At 33.5% G+C, this 22366-nt stretch overlaps 1 protein-coding gene across 1 annotated transcript; it reads right to left on the bottom strand.

The window, feature by feature from the left end:
- Positions 1-641: 641 nt before the first annotated feature.
- On the bottom strand, positions 642-21821 carry LOC122400416 (tyrosine aminotransferase). The gene is made up of 11 exons (XM_043401872.1): positions 21418-21821; positions 20214-20318; positions 19786-19853; positions 16694-16852; positions 12216-12407; positions 8094-8176; positions 5854-5923; positions 5347-5475; positions 4545-4628; positions 2366-2464; positions 642-2025 (listed from the first exon to the last, which is right to left on the bottom strand). Exons 1-11 carry the CDS (start codon positions 21557-21559, stop codon positions 1864-1866), a joined length of 1293 nt encoding a protein of 430 aa, XP_043257807.1. The 5' UTR covers positions 21560-21821; the 3' UTR covers positions 642-1863.
- Positions 21822-22366: the final 545 nt, after the last annotated feature.

Raw genomic sequence — 22366 nt, 5'->3', positions numbered from 1 at the left:
ATTGCCTTCGCAATCTAATCGCGTATCAGGTTTGTTTAATTATAATTACCAAGAAAAGGTATTAATTTTGTTCCAGGTATCGTTCTTGATTATCTCAAAATTCCTTAGTTAATTAGCCATGGGATATGAATCGAATTTGAAATGAAAACATAGTCTGATAGAACAACTTCATTTCATTGATGCTCTGTATTGAAATTATTTTTTTCTAATTAATTACATTTTTAAATATAATACAAGGCACTTGATAATATTATTAAGACACCATAATCTACATTTTAGACTTGTAAAACATTATGTACTCTTTTAATTAGTTCGACATAATGAGTAGAATTTTATTTAAATTTCACATGTATCCAAACTCTGATTTTCTTTATTTAGATTTTCTATTCATCTAGTTTTTAGACAAATTGAAAATTCAAATTTTCATTCTGAATAAAAATTCATTCCCTCTCATCCTTCTTTAGATCAGGTAATTCGAGTTAACAATCAATATACAAAAATAATAGTGGAAGTAATTACAATTTATATATTACAATTGCATAATAAATTTGCCTTTATTTTATATTACAAAAATTTTCATTTTCAAATTATTGAAAAATGACATATTATATAATGTGAATAAATAGTGGAAGGTTTCTCGAGCCGATTCTTTCTTCGATCTGACTATAAAACGGTATACATAAATAAATCCGTTGCTTTTGAATACACGAGAATGTTGTGAAGGATGAAGTTGGATGGCTCTAAAAGGCAAATATGGTAATGCGATTGAAATTCACTAAACTGTGAATCGCGAATAAATTTGCTTTCTCTTCGGTAGGAAAGACGAAGGTATTAAATTTTATTGGAATTATGCTCTCCATTTATTCTTGAAGTGTCTACTTAATCTGGTCTCGACAATGTAGGATGATCAATAGGGCTTGAAACAAGTATGTCATACATTTCCAATAGTCTATAAAAGTTTACTGGACGTGGGCAAACTTTTAGAAAAGAATTATTATTACTGTAACGAGTTAGTGTGCTCGAATTTTATAATAAATTTTATTTATTACAAACGCAAACGGAATATACAATCATACAAATCTGTTTCAAGTACCGAAAGTATTCACGATATGAAGTAAATTGAACTATTATGCTACGAGTCCACTGGGGGTATGCATAATTCATTACTTTTACCAATACAACAACCTTTCCTAAATTTATTGTCCTCTAAAATCCGACATAGTGTTATATTCTTCTGGATACGCAAACTTTGGTTCACATGAAATAACAGTATTACGATGTCTGTGTAATATTCCTTTTTAATATTAATCGAACATATGTTATTAATATAAAGAAAATCTCGTTGTATTTACATAAGTAAACTAAAACAAAGCGTTTCATATGTATGTGAGTAAACGAACACTAAATAAAAGTCCAAACGCTAGTAACTGTTGATTGGTGTACAGTAATCGACAAGCTTATTAAATATTTATGATAATACGGACATACTATTTCGAAACTTTTAATTGTAAAGTGTTAATAATTGACAAGAAAAGTATCGTGATAGAGAAGTGTGTATAAATTACAGACGATTGTTTAAAACAAATTTGAAATGTTACGTTCATCTGTCCACTTACTTTTGTTCTTAACTGTAGATACAGAGATATTCACGTTTCCCGTAAAAAGAAAAACATTTATTACGTACATAATTACATACTTAAAGGTAAACTGCATTAAACGAAAACCATTCACGTCCGCGAATACGAAGATGGCGGATCAAAAGGCACGGCCCTCTCCAAGGGATCGTTGTCTTAACGCATGGTCCGTCGAGAGTAATTAACGCGCTCGTATGAATAGCCGAGTAAGCTGAATTACTTTTCCCCTTCAGTAGGGAATTTCCGCGTCGTCCAAGCTGTTCCTTCGCGTGTTCTCAGCCGTCTTATAGTGATGCCTCTCGCAGAACTCCTGAATTCTCTCACAAGCCTCCTCCAACATATCCAACGGTACAGTAATTACCAGCCTCATGTAGGACGGATAATCGAAACACTGCGTGAAATGGTAAATATAGGAAACGTACGATCGATCGTAACGAATAATTTTGGCCGTACACTCCGCGACAGAAAGATAGCACACCAATTTTGCTAATTTTTGCAGACATAATTAAAATCCAAGTCGGACGGTTCGTGACTTTGTAAGGGAAAATGGGAATTAAAAAATTGCGTCGAACAAAATGGGAGATCGTTTAGTGAAAAATGTATTTAAAAAGAAAACATACGAGCAGAAGGTGACGCAATAAAATATTGAGGCAACATATTCCTATAAATTTTCTAAAAGAAACGTACTGTCGTTTTTGTCGTTGAGTGTATGCACGTAATAAACTGCGTACCTGGCCAGGTAGACAAAACACGGACTCCTCCATTAGTAGCCGTTGCACGAACTCGAGGTCGGAATTAAATTCCGGAAAACAGGGTAGATCTATGTAAACCTGGAAACCGATTGGATAATTTATACCTGGTAAATTGCTATCGGCTTCCCTCAACGTTACCGCGTTCAACGTGAACGTACAGTCGATTACTCTCAGCCTCATAAAGGCATGATATCTTATTTAAAACAAGAAACAACGCGACATCCTTTGTCTTCTACTAACAAAAGAACCACTCGACACGTTCCCCTCGGAATTTAACTCTGGAATAATATGCACACTGCATTCGTCGTTCGTTTTTCTCAGCGATTTATTTACAATTTTCATCGAGTACGCTTATGCCTCGATTGTCGAAATATGTATTGCACAGTAGAACAAACGTTTATGTTATTCGGTACTTTAATTCATTTGACGGGCTAGGATATCATCGTGGTTTTGTATTTCAAAAAATTACTATTTTATTATTATTTTATTTTTTGTCAAGGCAATAATTCTATTTAAAATATTCAGTAACCCAAAATATATCTTCCTTCGAAAAGTGCAAGTTTTCTTATTTATGATTCTGACATGCGAGGGTCGATATATCGTATTACGGGGTCTAAGATATAGATTTTAGATAACAAGTCTCGTGAACGTTTATTACATTTTTAAGAAAAGCGTGAATAGAAGACGATAATGTAGCTCATTAAGATTATTAAAACCTGAGAATTTTGGATAAATAATCAATTGTACTCAATATATGCAATACATTTTCCCACTAGTATATTAAACTGTAGCAAGCAATACAACTCGCCTAATTAATACGTTTTATCCTTGTCCCTTTTGGTTGACGGCCTGTTTCCAAAATAATTATTCAGGAAATCGTTCAAAAAGTTTGTACGAGTTCTAACAAAACGCGGAAATTATAAAACTTTTGCTAAAGGGGCAATTATAAAACTGTTTCTATTGGGGAAATAACTAATACATGTTTGTTATAGGTATTATTTTGAAAAACAGCATCGTTACGATACGTGTATGTCCACGATTAAAAATAATTAGAAATTCTCTCACAATGTAAGATGAACTCGAGTAACAAATTCCCATAACCTGTTTTATAACAATCTCTATACCAGTTATTCTTAGTTTTTGTTTCCTTCATGGTTACAGTTTCATAATTTTTCCATTTTGTTAGAAAACTTCCTGAATACTTAACAAACATACCGTGTGGGGCAATAAAACATAATACAGTTATATTATAAGTACTATTCTGAAAAATAAAATTGTTAGGAAACATGTATATTTGAAATAAAAAATAATTAAAAATTCTCACATACACACAGAACAAACTACAATATAATATGAACTCGTGTATTTTCTTATAACCTGTTTCGCAACAGTATCTATAACAGACACTGTTTGTTCTTGTTTGCTCAATAGTAACAGTTTAATGATTTCTCCATTTTGGTAAACCTTCTAAATAAAACATAATAATTAAGCCAATTATACTGATATCATATTTCGACTTTTAGGCGTATTTATTGAAATTTTTTAAGCATATTAAATTAAGTAGCATGTGTTATCCGACTCTTTAGAGTCCTGATCTTGCATCTGGAGTTATATCAGACTCCAGAAGCAAAAGAGACCCAGGAGAAAACTTCCTTGCGTCAACTAGAGTCTAGGTCTCCCCTATCCATTCCTTTATAACTTGGATAACGTTGAGAAGGCTAGTTATTCCGAGTCCAAAATCCCTTGATAGCAGTGCTGCAGAAGGTAGAACATGTTCATGATCTTCGGATCAGAGAGGCTATAGACTTTAAAGCCTAGGGACTTCTTGGCGTTGTCGTTGAATTGACACATAGTAATTATTTAGAAGGCATACGTCGAAAATGGTCATTTTCGAACATTGGATAATACAAAAAACAGCCTGAAATACAGCTTCTAAAATGATTTTTGAAACCTTGCCACGTCACTGCTATAAAGTGGACATTTTTAGTAATTTCTCTTTGCTTTTAAATGTGCTAGCCATTGTGTTTTTTGAAAAATATATTCTAGCTTTGTTGTTGTGCATCTTTTTTAAAAAGCATTTTACGATTTAATTTATAATTCATTCCTTATCTTACGAAGTTAGTAAAAGGGAAACTATTAACGTTGTGTAAATAATTACCATCATGTACATAGCTCCATCTGGCATTATTGGTCTTAGTCCGAAAATCTTTATTATACAGTTGTACGCCAACTTTGAGTGGCTCTGAAAATGGTGAGCGAAACTAATTATTAGGGTAACACATTTTCAGAAAATATATAATACTTTTTTTTTGTAATTACTTTATAAAGTATTAAACTTTTTCTGATAAATACAAATTTTAGTTCCTTTAGAAGTACATAGAACTGAGGCTTTGAAAATTTAATAATGATAATTTATATACATTTATGGCATGGAAATGGAAGATTTAAGAGGATCAAGATTTTTCCAGATCTTCGTCTCGTTTTCTGGGAAAATGTTCGGAACCTGGTAACTTGAATTGTTAATTACTAATATACAGACTGATCGGTCACCCTTGGGAAAAATTTTAATGGGTGATTTTAGAGGCCAAAATAAGACGAAAATCAAGGATACTAATTTGTTTATGGAGGCTTTGTTAAAAAGTTATTAACGTTTAGAGTTCCGTTTGTACTGAATTTTTTTCTAGAAAATGGTTAGGATTTGGGGTATAGGTCTATTCACCAAAAATTTTTGTAATTGGCCCCCGCAACCGAAAATAATTTTTCCAGATTGATATGAAATTTTTTAATTTAATCCCATTAATATTTTTCACAGGGGTGTAGAATCTTCCATTAAAATTTTTCCAACACCTCGTATAAATTATGTGATGCACATTCTATGCTCGAATTGCTCGAATTGCTCGAAGTCGTCCAAGAAACAGAATTGAGTTTCTATCTATAAATCAGTAATAAATGACACTCACGTGTAACGTGCACATAACGTCGTCGTAAAATTTTTGAGGCGTGTTCCTGAGAATCGCAGGCAGCGCACCCTGTATAAGCGTGTTGCTACCGATAATTCTCTGGCTGAGGCAGTGAAGACCTTTCCGTATCTGCGAGTAGAGGGAACAAATAAAGATGAAAGTATATTTCAAACGTGTATTCATCGTGCTTCTTGTCCCGGGGAGGGTAAACACAAATCGAAGTTTCCTCAAAGCAAGCTTTGGGATAAGCTCCGGGACACCTTCTCCACGATTCACCGTTTCCTCTTTTTCCTCTTTTCTTAGAAATAAACCTCGAACGGAGTTAAGAACGCGATAGACGGTGCCAGGAGACGAACTTTAATGGCGGAATAAAGTTTAATCAACGAAATTTAATCCAATCGCGGCGCTCGCGGAACACCGGTCGTCCTCGTTACAGAAACAATACGGGCGGAAAAGCAATTATTTTCAAGCAGTTACGTATATATAACTTCCCGTTTCGTTACGTACCTCCTTCTTCAGAACGTTTTGACGATCGTGGATGATTATCCAGCCCATACGCCATCCAGGGACTAAAAATCTAAAATACCGACAGAGATCGTTGGTTACAAGAAGAAGGTAATTGTGGTAAACACTTACAGTGAGTGTAAAAAGTATTCGTACACTAGTCAATTTGAACAAAAACTTTGCAGAACTTTGTTTATTACAAAAGTATGTTAACAAAAACATTCATACGTATTCTTAGAAATTTCTGGAACAAATGTCATTAACAACAAATTATTTATTTATATGTATTATGAAAATATTAACAAATTTCCAGAAATTGACCTAAAATATACGCGTAATAAGTATTCGTACAGTCTTTGATTCGTAACATTCCACATAGAACGATTACAAGATAATCCATGATATGTAAACACACTTAGCATCAGTATGTCTGGAGACGCTGTCGGTATAGGTAGTATCCTGAATTCAAACATTATCAACGAAATTATCAGTAAAATGGGACGAAAACGCAAGGAAACCTCTGAAGAAGAAAGGAAAATTGTTATAAATTTACATAATAAGTGTAAAACACTGAGTGAAATTTCTAAAGTTTTAAATAGACTGAGATCCACGATTTAAGGAATCATTGACAGATATGGCGATCGAAAAACTGTAAAAAATAATCCAAGAAACGGACGTAAACGAATAATAAATGAGTATACCGGCCGATGGATAATTCGAAAAATAAAGCAAAATCCAAAGATAAGTGCGGTGAAAATCACAGCTGAACTTAAAAATGATCTGGACATTAATGTATGCAATAGCACAGTGCGTAATTTTTTATGGGATAGAGGATATCACGGCAGAGTAGCTCGTAAGAAATATTTCGTAAATGAAATTAATAGAAAGAAACGATTGCAATTCGCGAAAGAGTACGTTAATGTTCCTATGGAGCACTGGAACCGTATTATATTTACTGATGAGAGTAAATTTAACATATTTTGGGTCAGATGGACGATGTACAGTATGGCGGAAAAAAATACCGAGTACGAAAAAAGAAATTTGAAGCCGACCGTAAAGCATGGAGGAGGATCAGTCACAGTTTGGTGCTCTATGAGTGCGAGCGGGGTTGGATCCCTCCATTTTATCGATGGTATCATGGATCACAAAATGTACATCGATATTCTAAAAGAGCATCTTCAGGTTAGTGCAAATAAAATGCAGTTACAGGGCAATTATATATTTTTGCAAGATAATGATCCAAAGCATAATGCTTGATACACGTCAGTGGATCCTATATAATGTGCCGTAACAATTAAAAATCCCCCCACAGTCTCCAGACGTAAATGTAATAGAGCACTTATGGAGTCATCTTGAAGAAAAAATTCGAGACCATCACATTTCTTCGAAACAGGATGTAAAAAATGCACTTTTAGAGGAATGAAACAAAATTTCTAGTACTATAACCAAAAATTTAGTAAATCCAATGCCGCATAGGCTTAAAGCGATTATACAATCTAAAGGAAATCCCACTAGATACTAAAATAGCAAATAGACTGATTTTTGTTACGTTTATGTACTAAAATTTATAGTTTTTGTTGTAAAATTGGAAGTGTACGAATACTTATTACACGTATATTTCAGGCCAATTTCTGGAAATTTGTTAATATTTTCATAATAAATATAAATAAATAATTTGTTGTTAATGACATTTGTTCCAGAGATTTCTAAGAATATGTATGTATATGTTTGTTAACATACTTTTGTAATAAAGAAAGTTCTGCAAAGTTTTTGTTCAAATTGACTAGTGTACGAATACTTTTTACACTCACTGTATAAGGGTAGGACACGAACAGCTCGATCTTGATTTTAATGTGTTTTTGCAGTATGATAGTAGAGAGACCCCCGTTGACGTATACGAAATATTAGGTGTAGATGTTCGATAGTTTTTAAAATATAAATAATTTAAGTTGCATGCCTGTTGTTTCTTTTTTTGTTTGCTGTTATTGCATGGATATGTATAGCGATATATTTATTCATTTTACAAAGAGAAAGACATTCTATAGGCTGTAAGGGGTGCTAAAATAACATAGAAAGAGTAAGAATTCATCATAATATTTGATTCTACAGTTCCCCTATAATTACGTGTGCACAAAACGTGGTCGTAAACCGAGCCATGCCAAACCACTGCAAAACTATTTGGGCGAACAAATATATTCACACAATTGCGACATGCAAACATGTCATAGTTGATTTTTGTATACCTCTTTGTTAGGCCACTACATGACAGAATAGGAACTTCGGTCGACAATGATGCCAACGAGTGGAAAGTTCGTCCTGGAAATACCTGGCAACAAACAACGGAAAAATAATAATTGTGTGCACCGTTTTTCTTCGTGTTAATGAGGGACACAAACTGTCCAACTTTGATTTTGATACGCTTTTCCAGAATGATAGTGATTCCTTTTGGCATATATGTATAAAATATTAGATGCAGATACTCAATACCTTATAAAATATAAATAATTAAAGCGGGACTATCATAAATTAGCTTTGCATGTGTATTTTTGTATTGGATTGGAAAATGATTTAATAGAGAAATATTTCATAATATTAATGACATAGGTCTGCGACAATTGTGACAAGAATCTTTTTCCCTTTCACAATTAAGAATTTGCAATAAGATATCTGTTTAATTATGTTCTATATTTTTCTTTAAACCAGTTAAGATTAACAATAATTCTCTGAATGGTAGCACAGGTTTATTTATATTACAATTAAAAATGTGGGTAAAATAAATTTAAAAAATTATTCCATCAAGCTCTAAATTAGCTAAGTATTTCATATTTTATAGTAATGATTCTTCAATGATAATAGTTTCATATTCTGAGAAAAATAATGATATAGTACATAAGTAACCGAATCGTCATATTTTCCTATTAATTTCGAACGATTTACTTAATATGAATAATAATCAATCTTGATACGAGTGCTATCACTATAAATAATTATAATCGGATATACAATACTTGTACATACTTTAGTTTTAATAGTAAAGTATTTGTGATTTAAGTGTAAATGGTTAATTTGTTTTGTAAAGAACGTCAATGAAAAATCAGGATCTTTTTCTCCGTGAACAGTTAGTGTGTTCAAAATAATATATATATATATATATTTAATTTTTAAGGTTGCATCAACCCGAATGGGTCATTAGCAACCACGCAAAGTACACAAGTACAGACACAAGATGCCATAAGGAAACCGTCAAACTAAATTATACCACATTGGACCAAAATTAAATTAAATGGAAAAGGTTTACATGTTTCAAAAATTTAAGCAGTTTTCCACATGAATTGAAAGTTCTAGTAAGTTCTTTGGAGTCTTCATTCACTTCAAAATGTCTTCTTTCACTCTCATACACCGGGCACGACGAGATGATGTGGTGAATCGAGTTCCTTAAATTACAATTGATGCACATTGGACAGTCCTCTTTTTTTATCAGATGCACATGGGAAAAATTGGTATGGCCAATTCGTATTCTTGTTAATACGCTTTGCTGCTTCCTATTGAACAAAAAAGCGGGGCTTCTTTCAAAGATATCATTCCTAACACAATGCATATAAGTAGCGCGCGAGTTTTCCCAGGCAATGTTCCAATTGTTCTTGATAACTTTGAGGAGAGATACTAGAATGTCCTTATGAAAAGCTGGTACACTTAGACTTTGACACTGTTGATTGGCAGCCTCTTTAGCGATTTGGTCCGCTCTCTCGTTCCCTCTTATTCCTAGGTGGGACGGGACCCATCCAAAAAGGATCTCTGCAGCTTTATTATTGGATAAAATTTCATTATACGTTTCAACAATTTGTTTCATGATCGGATTTCCTGAGTTAAAAGTTCTTAAAGCTGCCAGGGTACTCATGGAATCTGTATAAATAACGTATTTGTTATCTTTGTTTTCCACTTCGTCTATGTATTTCAATGCTTCCAATGCTGCATATGCCTCACAGGAGAAAATTGTGAACACGTCTGGAAGCTTCCATCGCCTATCACCAACAGGTGTTACAATTCCACAACCAGTTCCATGCTTGGTTTTAGACCCATTTTCTTTGAAGAATGATCGAAGGTTATTTGTCTTGGAGTTTTCAAAAGCCAGGGAGGTGTTTTGAACTCTTCACGTGGAAGGGTATCAGCTAATGTCATATTTAACTTTTTCAATATTTGGAGAATACGAATATTAATTGGTTTCGGTAATTTGGATTTCCGGTCCAAGAGATCAATAAAGTTTGAAAAGAGGATCTTTTTCGTTGGGTTAAACGGGGATGCAGCACTAGTTAAGGCGTACGAAAGTGTAAGTTGCATTCTTCTGTAGTTCAACGGAACAAGGTTTGCCTCACTTAGTAAGCTGTAAATAGGGCTAGTGCAAAAAGCTCCAGTTGCTATTCTTGCAGCACTGCTGTTAATTGTGTCCAGCTTCTTAAGTGTAACCGCGCTCGCCGAACTATACACCATTGAGCCGTAGTCTATTTTGGGTTTGATTAATGCTTTATACGTTGCAATTAAAACTTGAAAGTCTGCTCCCCAGTTTTTTGAAGCTATTGCTTTCAAAACATTAAGGCTCCTAGCGCAACTATCTCTTAACTTCTTAACATGTGGTACCCACGTAAGCCTGCTGTCGAAAATTAGGCCAAGTATTCTAATTTGGTTGGTTATTGAAAGAATATGATTTCCTAGTCGTAAGGTTGGATTGTCCTGCTCTAAAAAATTTCTATTAAAAACAATAACTTTCGATTTAGATTCGGAAAACTTAAGGCCCGTTTTAGCTGAGAATAAACTGATTTGATTTAAGGTTTTTTGCATAATGTCTTCTGATGTTTTGATATTTTTACCGGAAACGAATATATTAAAATCATCAGCAAACAAGGTACACTTAACTGGAGCCTTAATAATACTAGAAATTTCGTCTATTGCCAGAAGAAAGAACGTAACACTCAGTACCGATCCTTGAGGAACTCCATTATTAATTAATGTTTTTTCAGACAAAGTACTATTGATACGAACTTGAATGGACCGAGATTTAAGAAAGTTGATCGTAAATTTTAAAATATTTCCGTTTAGCTTGAAGTTTTTCATTATACTGATGATTCTATCCCTCCAGACCATGTCATACGCCTTTTCAATGTCGAGGCAGACTGCAATAAGATGATGTCTATTCGCAAAAGCTTCACAAATGCTGGATTCCAAGGTGACAAGGCTGTCCAATGTACTACGACGATGCCTAAACCCACTTTGGTGGATAGATAGAAGTCTGTTTCTTTCCAGAAACCATCTGAGTCGCTTAATATAATTCTTTCCATTAATTTGCATAAACAACACGTTAAAGCGATAGGTCTATAGCTTCCAATGTGGTTTCTATTTTTGTCTGGCTTGGGAATTGGCACTACAATCGCTTCACTCCATTGCTTTGGAAAGACGTTATTACACCATATGCAGTTAAATAGGTCTAATAGGTAATTTAGTGCTTTTATGGAGAGTTTCTTAATGAAAATATTCGGTAACTTGTCAGGTCCGGGACTGGAGTTTTTGCACTTGTGCAGAGATTCCTGTAGTTCTCCGATGCTAATTTTTACATTTATCTCATGTACCGAATCAGACATTTCGTGTCGTGTATCATTAGATACCTCTTCCAGGAAAGTCTGTTTGAAACTACGAAAATCTTGATTAAAATTGCTGTCACTTGAATTATTAGCAAAGGTTCTGGCGAAGCAGTTTGCTATGTCAACCGGATTGGAAATTAGTAAGTTATCCGATGTGATGACAGTCCTGATATCAAGGTGCTTCAAATTCCCGTTGATATGTTTTAGCTTTTTCCAAACTTCGGAAGAAGAGGCATTGTGATTCAGTTTGGAAACATAATTAATCCACGATTGTTTTTTGCTCTGCCTAATGATTTTTCTTGCGATAGCCCGATGTCTCCGGTAGTTAATTTTATTTAATTCGGTATTATGACGTCTGTAAACATTAAGAGAGTGTTTGTATTCCTTGATAGCTGCTTCACAATCATTATTCCACCAAGGAACGTTGTGTTCAAAATAATGTTTAGCGCGTTTAAATGAATATTCCGGTTTCGGAAGATCGATATTTGCTGAAATAAATTTTAGAATAAAATGCATCGTGATATTTATGGAGATTTAAAAGTGGAAGAAGAAGCACGAGAGAAGAGGAAAGTAATGAGATTAATAATCTCGAACGGAACAGGAATTTCATAAATTCTCGCGAGCCTGTCCGCCGAGCTTATTTCCTTGCAGCCTGTCGTATTTTATTTTCCGCTGGAAAACGAAACAATATGGCAGATCGTATACAGTAAGAGCTAAATGTTAACCACGTACCATATGCTCGTAAATTTCATCAGCTATAATTGGTACGAAGTAACGAGCGGCCACGTTGAGAATGTCAAGCGTATGGTCCCGAGTGAACACGGACCCACACGGATTCGAAGGATTGTTTATAACGATGGCCGCCGTCGATTCGTCGATCTGCGATTCCAAGTCGTCCAAGTCGACGATCCAACCGCGTTCGGGCTAAAAACGGATAACAAAGTTTGGTGAGGCTCAGTGTGAAACGTACAGCAGCGGATAAAAGTTGAAGACGGTCCGTAAATTCGATTACATTTTCTAAGCATATTATATCTCTCTTCCGTGTCTCCTTTTGGTGTAACTGTGCGTTCGGTCTTCGTTGGATGATTTAAACAAAAAATAAAAACATGCACACAATGACCAAAAAATAGCTTCGTAACGTTTCTGAAAAATATTAAATTTTCCAAATGCAATTAAAAGTTCGAATTCGATAACTTTTACGTTGAATATTAACATACTAATATTTTTATCATAGTTTCGTTCGATCGAAACAAATTTTGCACAACTGCTTAATTTCTGTCGAACATTTCAAGTTCAAATATTATTAATTACGTTTACCTTTTGTGATTTGTATGCAAACGTAGTAAAGTGTTACATTAACGTTTTGCACAATGGTTTTTAATAATAATATTTAAAAAGTAATTAAAAAGCTTTAAATTAATCCTAACCGATTGTTATGAAATTGCACTAAATTATGCAACATCTTGTTCATTTTATACCGTAAAAAAAAGTGTGAAGTGGAATATTTTTTTATTCAAAGATTTCAACGATAATTTTTCCGAAATAAATGATATTTACATTTAACAGATTGCAACGTGTCTAAGACATAGTATACCAAACGTACGAAGACGTCCGAAAACGAACGACGATGACCGAACGTGTAAACAAACATTAGATCGAACGACAAAAAGAAGGCGTGAAGACATGTAAGAATCGGGTGCATTTTTTGTTTAATAAAAGGGTTAATATACTTTCGTTACGTTAATTTGTGCGTGCGTAATTAGTAACTATCCGATTCCTCAAATTACGTGTGTAATGCCGCCAATAATTTGGAAAACAATTTTTATGGTTATGTCAAAAAGTGTGACTATATATTACTGTTTCCAGTATTTTCGTTTCGTCGATACCGCTATAAATATTTTTAAAGCATCCTGTGTGCAGTCACTGGATCAATACCTGTGTGTGTGTGCATAGAAATTGCAGAAAATGGCATAAATCATGCGATACAGTAAGCTTCGAGTACACAAACTTCTGACGTGCTGTTGAATCTTTAACAATGACAAACTTGGAAAATAAATTACCTTGCGTTACATGAAATTGGTATTAGATCGATTGATTTTGATGTTGAGTACATTGATTCGAAATTATACATAGATAGATTTATTGATTTTTTTCTGAAGTTTAGTTTCGGTTGTGTAAAGTATCCTTAAAGAATGAATGGTGAATTTTTAGTTTAGCAATCACATACATGTTAATGTGTTCGTTTTATGTCAGTTTTATGTCAAAAACTTAAAATTGGACAAATTATTGAAATAAAAGAACATTTTATCAGTTTCTTTCGATTTTAATATTCAATAAACTGAATTTGAACCTAACATTTGATAGATTTCCATAAATCAATTGATTTAGATCTCGAAAATTTCCAATTGCAACGTAGAATTTTTCTTTACATGTTTGTATGCATCAAAATTTCGATTTTAGAATTTAACGTGGGCACGTAGTTTACACGTTACACAAACTGTTCCGTTAATTCGTTTCAAGTTGAGCTTCAAACTATATTTAACAATATTCGCTAAACAAAGTTGAACAGATTGTTAAAATTTAAGTACCATTCAGCTTTTCTTCGCTAAAAATGAATCCCAGACTCCGTGACGTATTAAAAAATTAAAGGTAACCTTGACATTTGACGAGGTCATAATAAGGACTGAGCAGATCATGCGTTCCAAATTAATTTTTTAACGTATACGCCACGAGAATAGAGTCTATGTACGATGCATCGCTTGTGCATCTACTTATACGAAGTATCCACATGTGCCTGCATATAGATAATCAGTGTCAACTTGCACGTTATAACCCACTCTCTCGTAGACAAGGAAAGCTACAGTACTGCGGTTTTAATTACTCCCCCGAGGTAAAATAGCCCGCAGTCTCGAGGAGAAGAGAGACATTAAAACTCCGAACAGCGAGCAAAGAAGAAGCAGAAACTAAAAGAGACCCTATTTTTACTTCGGATTAACATTCGGCTGGTTTTGGAACTAAACGTTTGCTTTGTCAAAAGAATCGTAAAAACAACGGACAAACATTGTTCAAGGTTGTTGCTTCTTGGTAACGAATTAAAAATATATTTACCCGTGCTGCAAAGTATTAATCCGTGGCTACTTCGAGTTTGTTACAACGTTTTTATTTACCGTAGAAATTTGTATCGTTGTAGGAACTCCATTTATTGCAATAAAATTTTCGTCGATGAAACGGAACTTATTTAATGTTGTTAATCGATTCCTGGACACACTGACGCCCTCCATTTTGGAAATTTAAATACAGTTATTGAGTGGTTGAATGCATAGTTAGAAGGAAATAAAATTAATTTACAAGATTCTTAAATGAAAATATATCTACTAATTATTATTGCATTATATGTTTAAAGAAAGAACTTATTTACTAAATTATGAATATATGTACAGATGCCAGTGAACAAAATATTTTCAAAACTTTTTGATCTATCTATTAGGTGTACAAATGAATAATCCAATTTTTTCAGCCACATTCAATGTTTACTTTAAAAGAAAGTAAATTGAATTGTTCCATCAAATCCATCTTTCAGACAGCTGATGAATTCCATCTCGGAAAAATTTTACGTTCTTGGACTCGATAAAGTCGTCAAGCCATTTTCGGATCTCATCCACTGATTGGAAGTGCATATTTGATAAGGCGTGTTGCATCAACCGGCACAGGTGATAATCAGATGGAGCAATGTCTGGTGAATACGCCGGGCGTTGCAAGACGTCCCAGCCAAGACTCATTATGGTGTCTTTTGTATGGGAAGCAATATGTGGCCTGGCATTGTCATGCGACAATTTCACTGGACGTTCTCCTTTGCCAGTATACGGACGTTTTCGTTCCAATGCTTGACTCAAGCAGATTAACCCATTTGCATCCAAGCGCGGAATATTCCGTGAGCCGCGCGACTGTCTACTATCACCAAGCGCGGAATATTCCGCGAGCCGCGACTGTTTACTATCGTCAGTTGAACGTCGCTGATGTTTCGATGCGGAAGCTTAAGTAGAGCGATGATGCAAATGGGTTAATTGACGTTGGTAACTGTTTCACCCGGTTCCAACAACTCCTAATAAACCACGCCCTTGATATCCCACCAAATGCAGAGAAGAACCTTCTTTCCGAAGCGATTGGGTTTTCCAACCGCTGTTGATGCTTCGCCGGGATTTACCCATGACTTCCTGCGTTTCGGATTGTCATAGAGTATCCACTTCTCATCGCCCGTAACGATTTCCCACAATAAAGACTTTCGACTTTGCTTATTGAGAAGAGAAAGACACGCTGCCACTCGTTGATTTTTGTTGATTGCAGTGAGTTCATACGGAACCCATTTTCCTTCTTTTTGGATCTTTCCCATCTCACGTAGGCGTTTGGAAATCGTTTGCTGGGTTACTCCTAACTGTTTTGCAAGTTCTTTTTGCGTTTGTGCCGCATTCTCAGCGAGCAGTTGTTCCAAATCATCGTTGTCGCACTTCCGGGAGCCTCCAGGGCGTTGTTTGTCGATTAAACTCAAATCACCGCTTTTAAACCGCTTAAACCAAAATGCGTACACATCATACGATACAAAACATTCACCGAGAAAGGAACAAATCGATTCGTATGCTCTTGCAGCATTTTTCCCTTGTTGGAATTCGTAAAGAATGCAGTGTCGGATATGCACCATATCTGTTGCCATTTTCGACTCTACTGAATTGAATATTTTTGAAGGTTATGTTGGGCCTTTCGCTAAACTATCTTTTGTTTTAACTAGCTATATGTCAACACTATATGAACGCAAAACAGCGGGAAAATCTATTGACTTTAAACTTGATTTTATAACTGCTTAAGATAATTTGGATTATTCATTTGTACACGTAATATAATATTATGTGCAAATTTTTAATTTTGTTCTTTTATGTAAGCAACGGCCAGAATTTTCTGATACGCTTAATATTAGTTTACATAAAATATAAGGTGTGAAATATGAAACGTGTAATAAGATCTAGAAAATTGATTCTAGCTACGGATGAATATACTTGTTACCGGAAGAAACAATTGCACGAGTGTCGCGTTATGTGAGAAATTATACCGAATGATGGAAATTTATTTCTGAATAAGGAACGTGGTATCGGTGTACAGCGAAGGCGCGACATCGGAAATCTTGGTAGATATTTCTTGGTGTATATCTTTATACTTACACGTAAATTGTAGGGCTTTACGGTGATCCCGAGACCCTCTGCTAGTGTTCGATAGATCGAAAAACCAGGTCGCGGTATCAGGATATTCTGACCCTCCCGTGCCAGAGCTGTTATGCAGAGATCGAGTGCACAGGAACATCCGCTGCAGAGGATTACATCCTGACAAAAGTAATGCAACGAAGAATTCTATAGATAAGTGCCACGAAAACAATTTTATTCGCGTATTTATTCGCCAACTGTTAATGATAACTGTCATTTGCTGTACTATTATCTCTCGTTTGAATTTTTCAACGGAATTCATTTTTCTTTTAATAGTTTCCGCTCGAAATGTCAATTGTGTTGATGTCACATCCATTTCGACTGTATTATACTAGAAAATGTTATATAGTTTTTGAATGAGTAAAATAATGAATAAATAATAGACTCTAATGTTTCCTTTTTATGGAAGAAAAGGAAACCAAAATTTCTGAAAAATGCTCGTTAATTATCAAGATGGCGGAACAAAATGGTAAAATAGTAAAGTGCAAAGGGCTAGTCTTCTTTTTGGATACAAAGTTTGTTATATTAATCATTCCAAACTCCTTTAAAAAACATCACTATTATACAATATTTCTTCTTCCTGTTACATAAATAGTGAAATATATTTTAAATTTATCAACAATGTACTTTAATGTGACTTACATTATTTTTAATATGACAATATGGAGAAAAAGTGATCAAACTTAGAAAATAATTTTAAGTTACAATTTGGAAAGGTACCTTTAGAACTTTCGATAAAAATAGTGTTAATATTGAGTTTACATTTTTTCACAACCTGAAATGTAATTTTAACCCATTATCGAGAATTACGAAAAATTTTTGCGAACTCAATTTTAACATGCCACGTTTGCCTAAGTATTTCAAATATTTGATACCATATTGTAGACGAGATTGAAAAATAAATTGAAAATTTATTTATAATAATTCTATCAGAGGTTACGAGGGAATTTTCATTTTGAATAGCAGAGATCAATGTTGGGCAATGTGTATTTATACGTATTAATATTTTTTATTCGCAATTTCTAAATAAAGAAATTTATTATTTACATTGGAATTAATAATGCAACAATGATTATCGAATCAACGTTTTTTTATTTAATTCTCATACGGGTAGTAACAGTTTGTATTAATAGGAAATTAAAGATTTCACTTATATCGAAGAAAATATGATTGATTAGAATAAGTTAAAATCAATAAACCAAATAAAACCAATTTTTAGACAAATACCACAAATTCGTGATAAGTACATATATTTTTTTACTTAAATTGCATCGACTGATCTCAACTAATTTTTGTTTCAGCAATTTATTTTTCGTTACAAACTGATTAACTTTTCTTTGAAATACTTTTTGAGGACTTTTCTGTAAATGGAATTTCTCACCGTTTTTACATTTTCACGGATAATATCCAGTAACGCGTGTAAATAATTTTGTAAAATTATGCTACTATAATTGGATTTCATATGTAATTAATACATTTGATTTACTCGCGAATTCAAATGAGCGTATCTAAATGGAATTGTGTATACAACGCGAGTTTCGATAATACAGCTTTTAGTAAATCAATAACAGTATGGTGATGCTTCTATCGTGTATTTTCTTTTTGATATTTTTTCACGAAACTGTTGTTTCGAAACCATCACGAGTTTTGAATAAAAAACAAACATAACATTTTGATCCTTTATTAACTTTCGAATCCACACAGCTTTCAAAGAAACTGAAATTTGTTCACATAAAATTTTACGCCGACGTTAATTTCAAAGAAAAATGAAGAAAAATTTATTCTAATTATTAACTGAATTTTTGTATACAATATACATTTCAAATCAGGACTTTATTATCATTTGTCCACATACTAAAGTTGAAATACATTGGGTCGATATCTCATTGTGATCGATTCTATCGAAAATTTATATAGAACAAAAATGTTTCTGATTTAAATTTCTAACAACTTGTTATACATAGTTTTACCGTAAAAACAACAATATTGCATCAAAACCTTCCGAGAAGAATTTTGTAATTTTGTAAATGTTAATTTGAATTAAATTTTATATGAAATAATAGAATTTTTTCTTTAATAAAGAAAGAACTAAATGAAATGTTATCCAATGCATAAACCTCATTAATGAATTAAACCATAAATGTATTAACTATTGTTCCTGTTCGACCTTATTTCAAATTTACACTATAATTGTGCATTAATTAATATTTGTTTATTTACGGGAATATTAACGGGGTTTTATTGAAATAATTATTTCCGTCAATTACAAGTATTAAACCAATGAATATTTATGTATATCAAAATTTATAATATTTGACAGACAAATATTTTGTCCTTGTATTTTTCATCGAAGGATTTGAATGCAGAGATTTATACTGTATTAAGTTTTCGATAGGATGTTCACATAATTAACTTGACGTTTCGATGAATGCCTCGAAATATTGTTTTATAATACATTTCATAGTGCTGAATACCGAATATTTCTCTTACGATTTTTTATTTAACAATTTCAATACAGCAAACTTTATAGAGTCGTTAATAAGATTTTATCGTATTTTACAATAAAAATGTACAAATATTGCATTCCACGAAACAAAATAATTATAATAAAATTAATTCTAAAATATTTATTAGTTATTATTAAATATTATTAGCACGGCTCGCCGAAATGAATGACAGACTCTCAAGGGGCATATTAAAGTTTGAAATGCCGTTAACAGTTACTACTTATCGAAACCAACATTTTCCGCCACTCGTAAATTACAGAAATTGCAACTAGCATAATTAGCAGCGCGAAGAGTTGTTTCCAACTCGTTTAAAATTTCAACTGTAATTGTGCATTAATTAAATGGTCAACCTGCAATCGTTTATATTTTTAATTCGTTTGAAAATCGCGATAATCAGTGTTCCTCGGTTTTCTTTCTTTTTTTTTTTTTAAATTACAGAGTTGCGACTCTGGTTCAACCAATTTCTACAAAAAAATACATAACGTGTTATTAAAATGTGGCAAATGAGAGTTAAGGTAGTCTGTAAATTTCTGGATCAAAACTCACTTCCGGTTCCACTTTCACGAACTCGTTGGAGCTGTATTCTGCCACTGCTGCCTTTGCACTTTGATAACCTCAAATTAAAATAATAGAAATCGATTTAGAAAGATTAATCGTTAAATTTTTAATTTTGTCGATTTTTTTTTATTTTTTATTGATATTCGTTTGATGCTTCTTAACGATGATGTTACGATTAGTTTCTAGTGGAAGAGTGTGTAGCATCAAAATTTTCTCATTATTAAAAAGTGTATAATTAAATTTACAAAAATAGTTTATTCTCTTGTAAGAATATGGAAATATGTATTTCTTAAATTCGAAATCGACAAATAAAATCTTTAACATGATAGATTTATTCTTCGTTTACTTTAGTAATTCTCTGTCGCCAATATTATATGGGGGGATAACAATTTATTCAATTGTTAATATATTAGTACCTGTGCTGGGTGCGTATCCATTGTACATTTGCGAAGCAACACTTTGTTGAACAGCATCGATCACTTCAGTCGGCGGTTTTAAATTACCAAACGTAGTAGGATCACCTTAAAATAAAAAATCTATTAACATTTGGAGGTACGTTTAATCGAATGTTTAAATATTACACAAAATCAAAGGGGGACAAATTTTTAAAATTTCATTTTAGCTCAAATTCTGTGCTTGTCTGAGCCATTATGTATTATTAATAACAGCGTTAAAATAATTATTTTTTAGAGAAAATTTATAATTTAGAATGTTTAGCTAGCTAAGCTTTTTTAAAATTTATTCAAAATGGCCACGGAAGGCTCGAGGCGGCCGAAATATCTCGAGCCGTGGCTCTAGTGCTAAACGAGACATTAAAAGTAACTGACTTCAAAGTAATTATACGCGAACAGGCCGCGATAAGCATGGAACACGAAAGTATCTGGTCTCGCGAAATTCTTCGCCAATCTCAGAAACTTGTAAAGGGAAACTTTCGTTCGTCTGTTTCGTGCAGCTTTTCTAATATTTAACAAAATGAAATTTTGAGGCTCCTTCCAAAGTAAAAAATGATCCAGGAACATTTTCAAATTCATTTTCCTTTTATGGAGACAGTAAAAAATATATTCAGTAAGATACAGATATTTATTATTATTATTATTATTTTGTCATACATCATTAGTTACTACTTAGTGAAACATTTTATTTATTTGTGTAATTTGACTGAAATAGAAAACAATTATTAAAGATTTTAAAACCAGTCAAATGTATTGACACAATTAGAAAAGAAGGCAAATCTCACCCAAGAAACTCTTTAAACATTTTCCTTTTGTTTAAACAATTTGACCAGAATAAAATACAATTACCAAAGATTTTAGAACCAAAAAACAGACATTGACACAACAAGAAAAAAAGGCAAATCTCATCCAAGAAACTCTACATCTTTTAAAAGATTTCATCCATTGAAGTAGTTTGACCAGAATAACACACATTTATTAAAGATTTTAAAACCAGACAAATATATTGACACAACTAGAAAAGAAGGCAAATCTCTCCCAAGAAACTCTACACTCTTTAAACATTTTTTTTTTTATTTATATAACTTAACCAGAATAAAACACAGTTATGAAAGATTTTAGAACCAAAAAACAGACATTGACCTAACATAAAAAAAGCAAATCTCACCGATGGACAACGAGATCATAGATTTTGTAGAGTTGGGCTCGACGACGAGATTTTCCACGATGGATCGTATGGGGTTGTGCGTCTTCGTCGCGATATCCGACGCCTGGACGTTCCATCGTTCACGAAAACTCGGCGTCGACATCCCCGAGCTGAAGAACCCCAAAACTCTTGTTGAAAATTCCCCACCCTGAAAGTCTTTCTCACATGAAGACACGTCGTCTCTTTGGAGAGGAACCACCGATCCTCAAACTGGATCTCTGCTAAGTCCAACGGGGCCGTGAAATTGACGTTGTTTCTTTACCGAAGAAAGATCGACGGATCAGCGAAAGATAGTGTTGGTCCAGGTGGTGCTCCATCACTGAGACTAGATCGATTCAGATTTACAAATAATCGAAATGTTCCACCGAACGCTGGAGGACGAATGAACCGGTCCGATTGGTCGGTTGGGCTCCACACCTTCTTTCATAATTAATTCGAACGGATTCCCTACTTACGTAGATAAACAGCCTCGAGAAACTTCCTCTGTCGCCGTTTCGATATCGCAATTAAATAAACAGGCCAGGTATTTGACGTCAACCTACGAAGAAGTATACTTCGTTCAAGGTCGTGAATTTCGATTTTCGGTCGAGCATCTTCAACAGTGTCAAACTGGAAATTCGACTGTATACGAAATAAGAAATGGAAGGGGGAAAGAATGGCAACAACGGAAGTTAGGTATGCAGGGGAGTGAGAAAACTGTTATATTCTGTAGAAAAATATTTCGATTAACAAATTTGAGGTAATCGACTGTATATCTGTCACCCGTTAAATAAAACTACAATTTTTATCTATTGTTTATCGTTTACCTTAGATACAGAATTAAATACTTCGAAATACAACATGAAAACAACGTCTGTATTTTTGGTTATTTGGAATTAAATAACGTACTGGATAAATTTGTATATGTTGA

The sequence above is a fragment of the Colletes gigas genome, unplaced genomic scaffold (assembly GCF_013123115.1).
Source record: "Colletes gigas isolate AHSC1104 unplaced genomic scaffold, ASM1312311v1 Colletes_gigas_Sc00018, whole genome shotgun sequence".
NCBI classification, from domain to species: Eukaryota; Metazoa; Arthropoda; class Insecta; order Hymenoptera; family Colletidae; genus Colletes; species Colletes gigas.
This window is presented reverse-complemented; position numbering and strand designations above follow the sequence as displayed.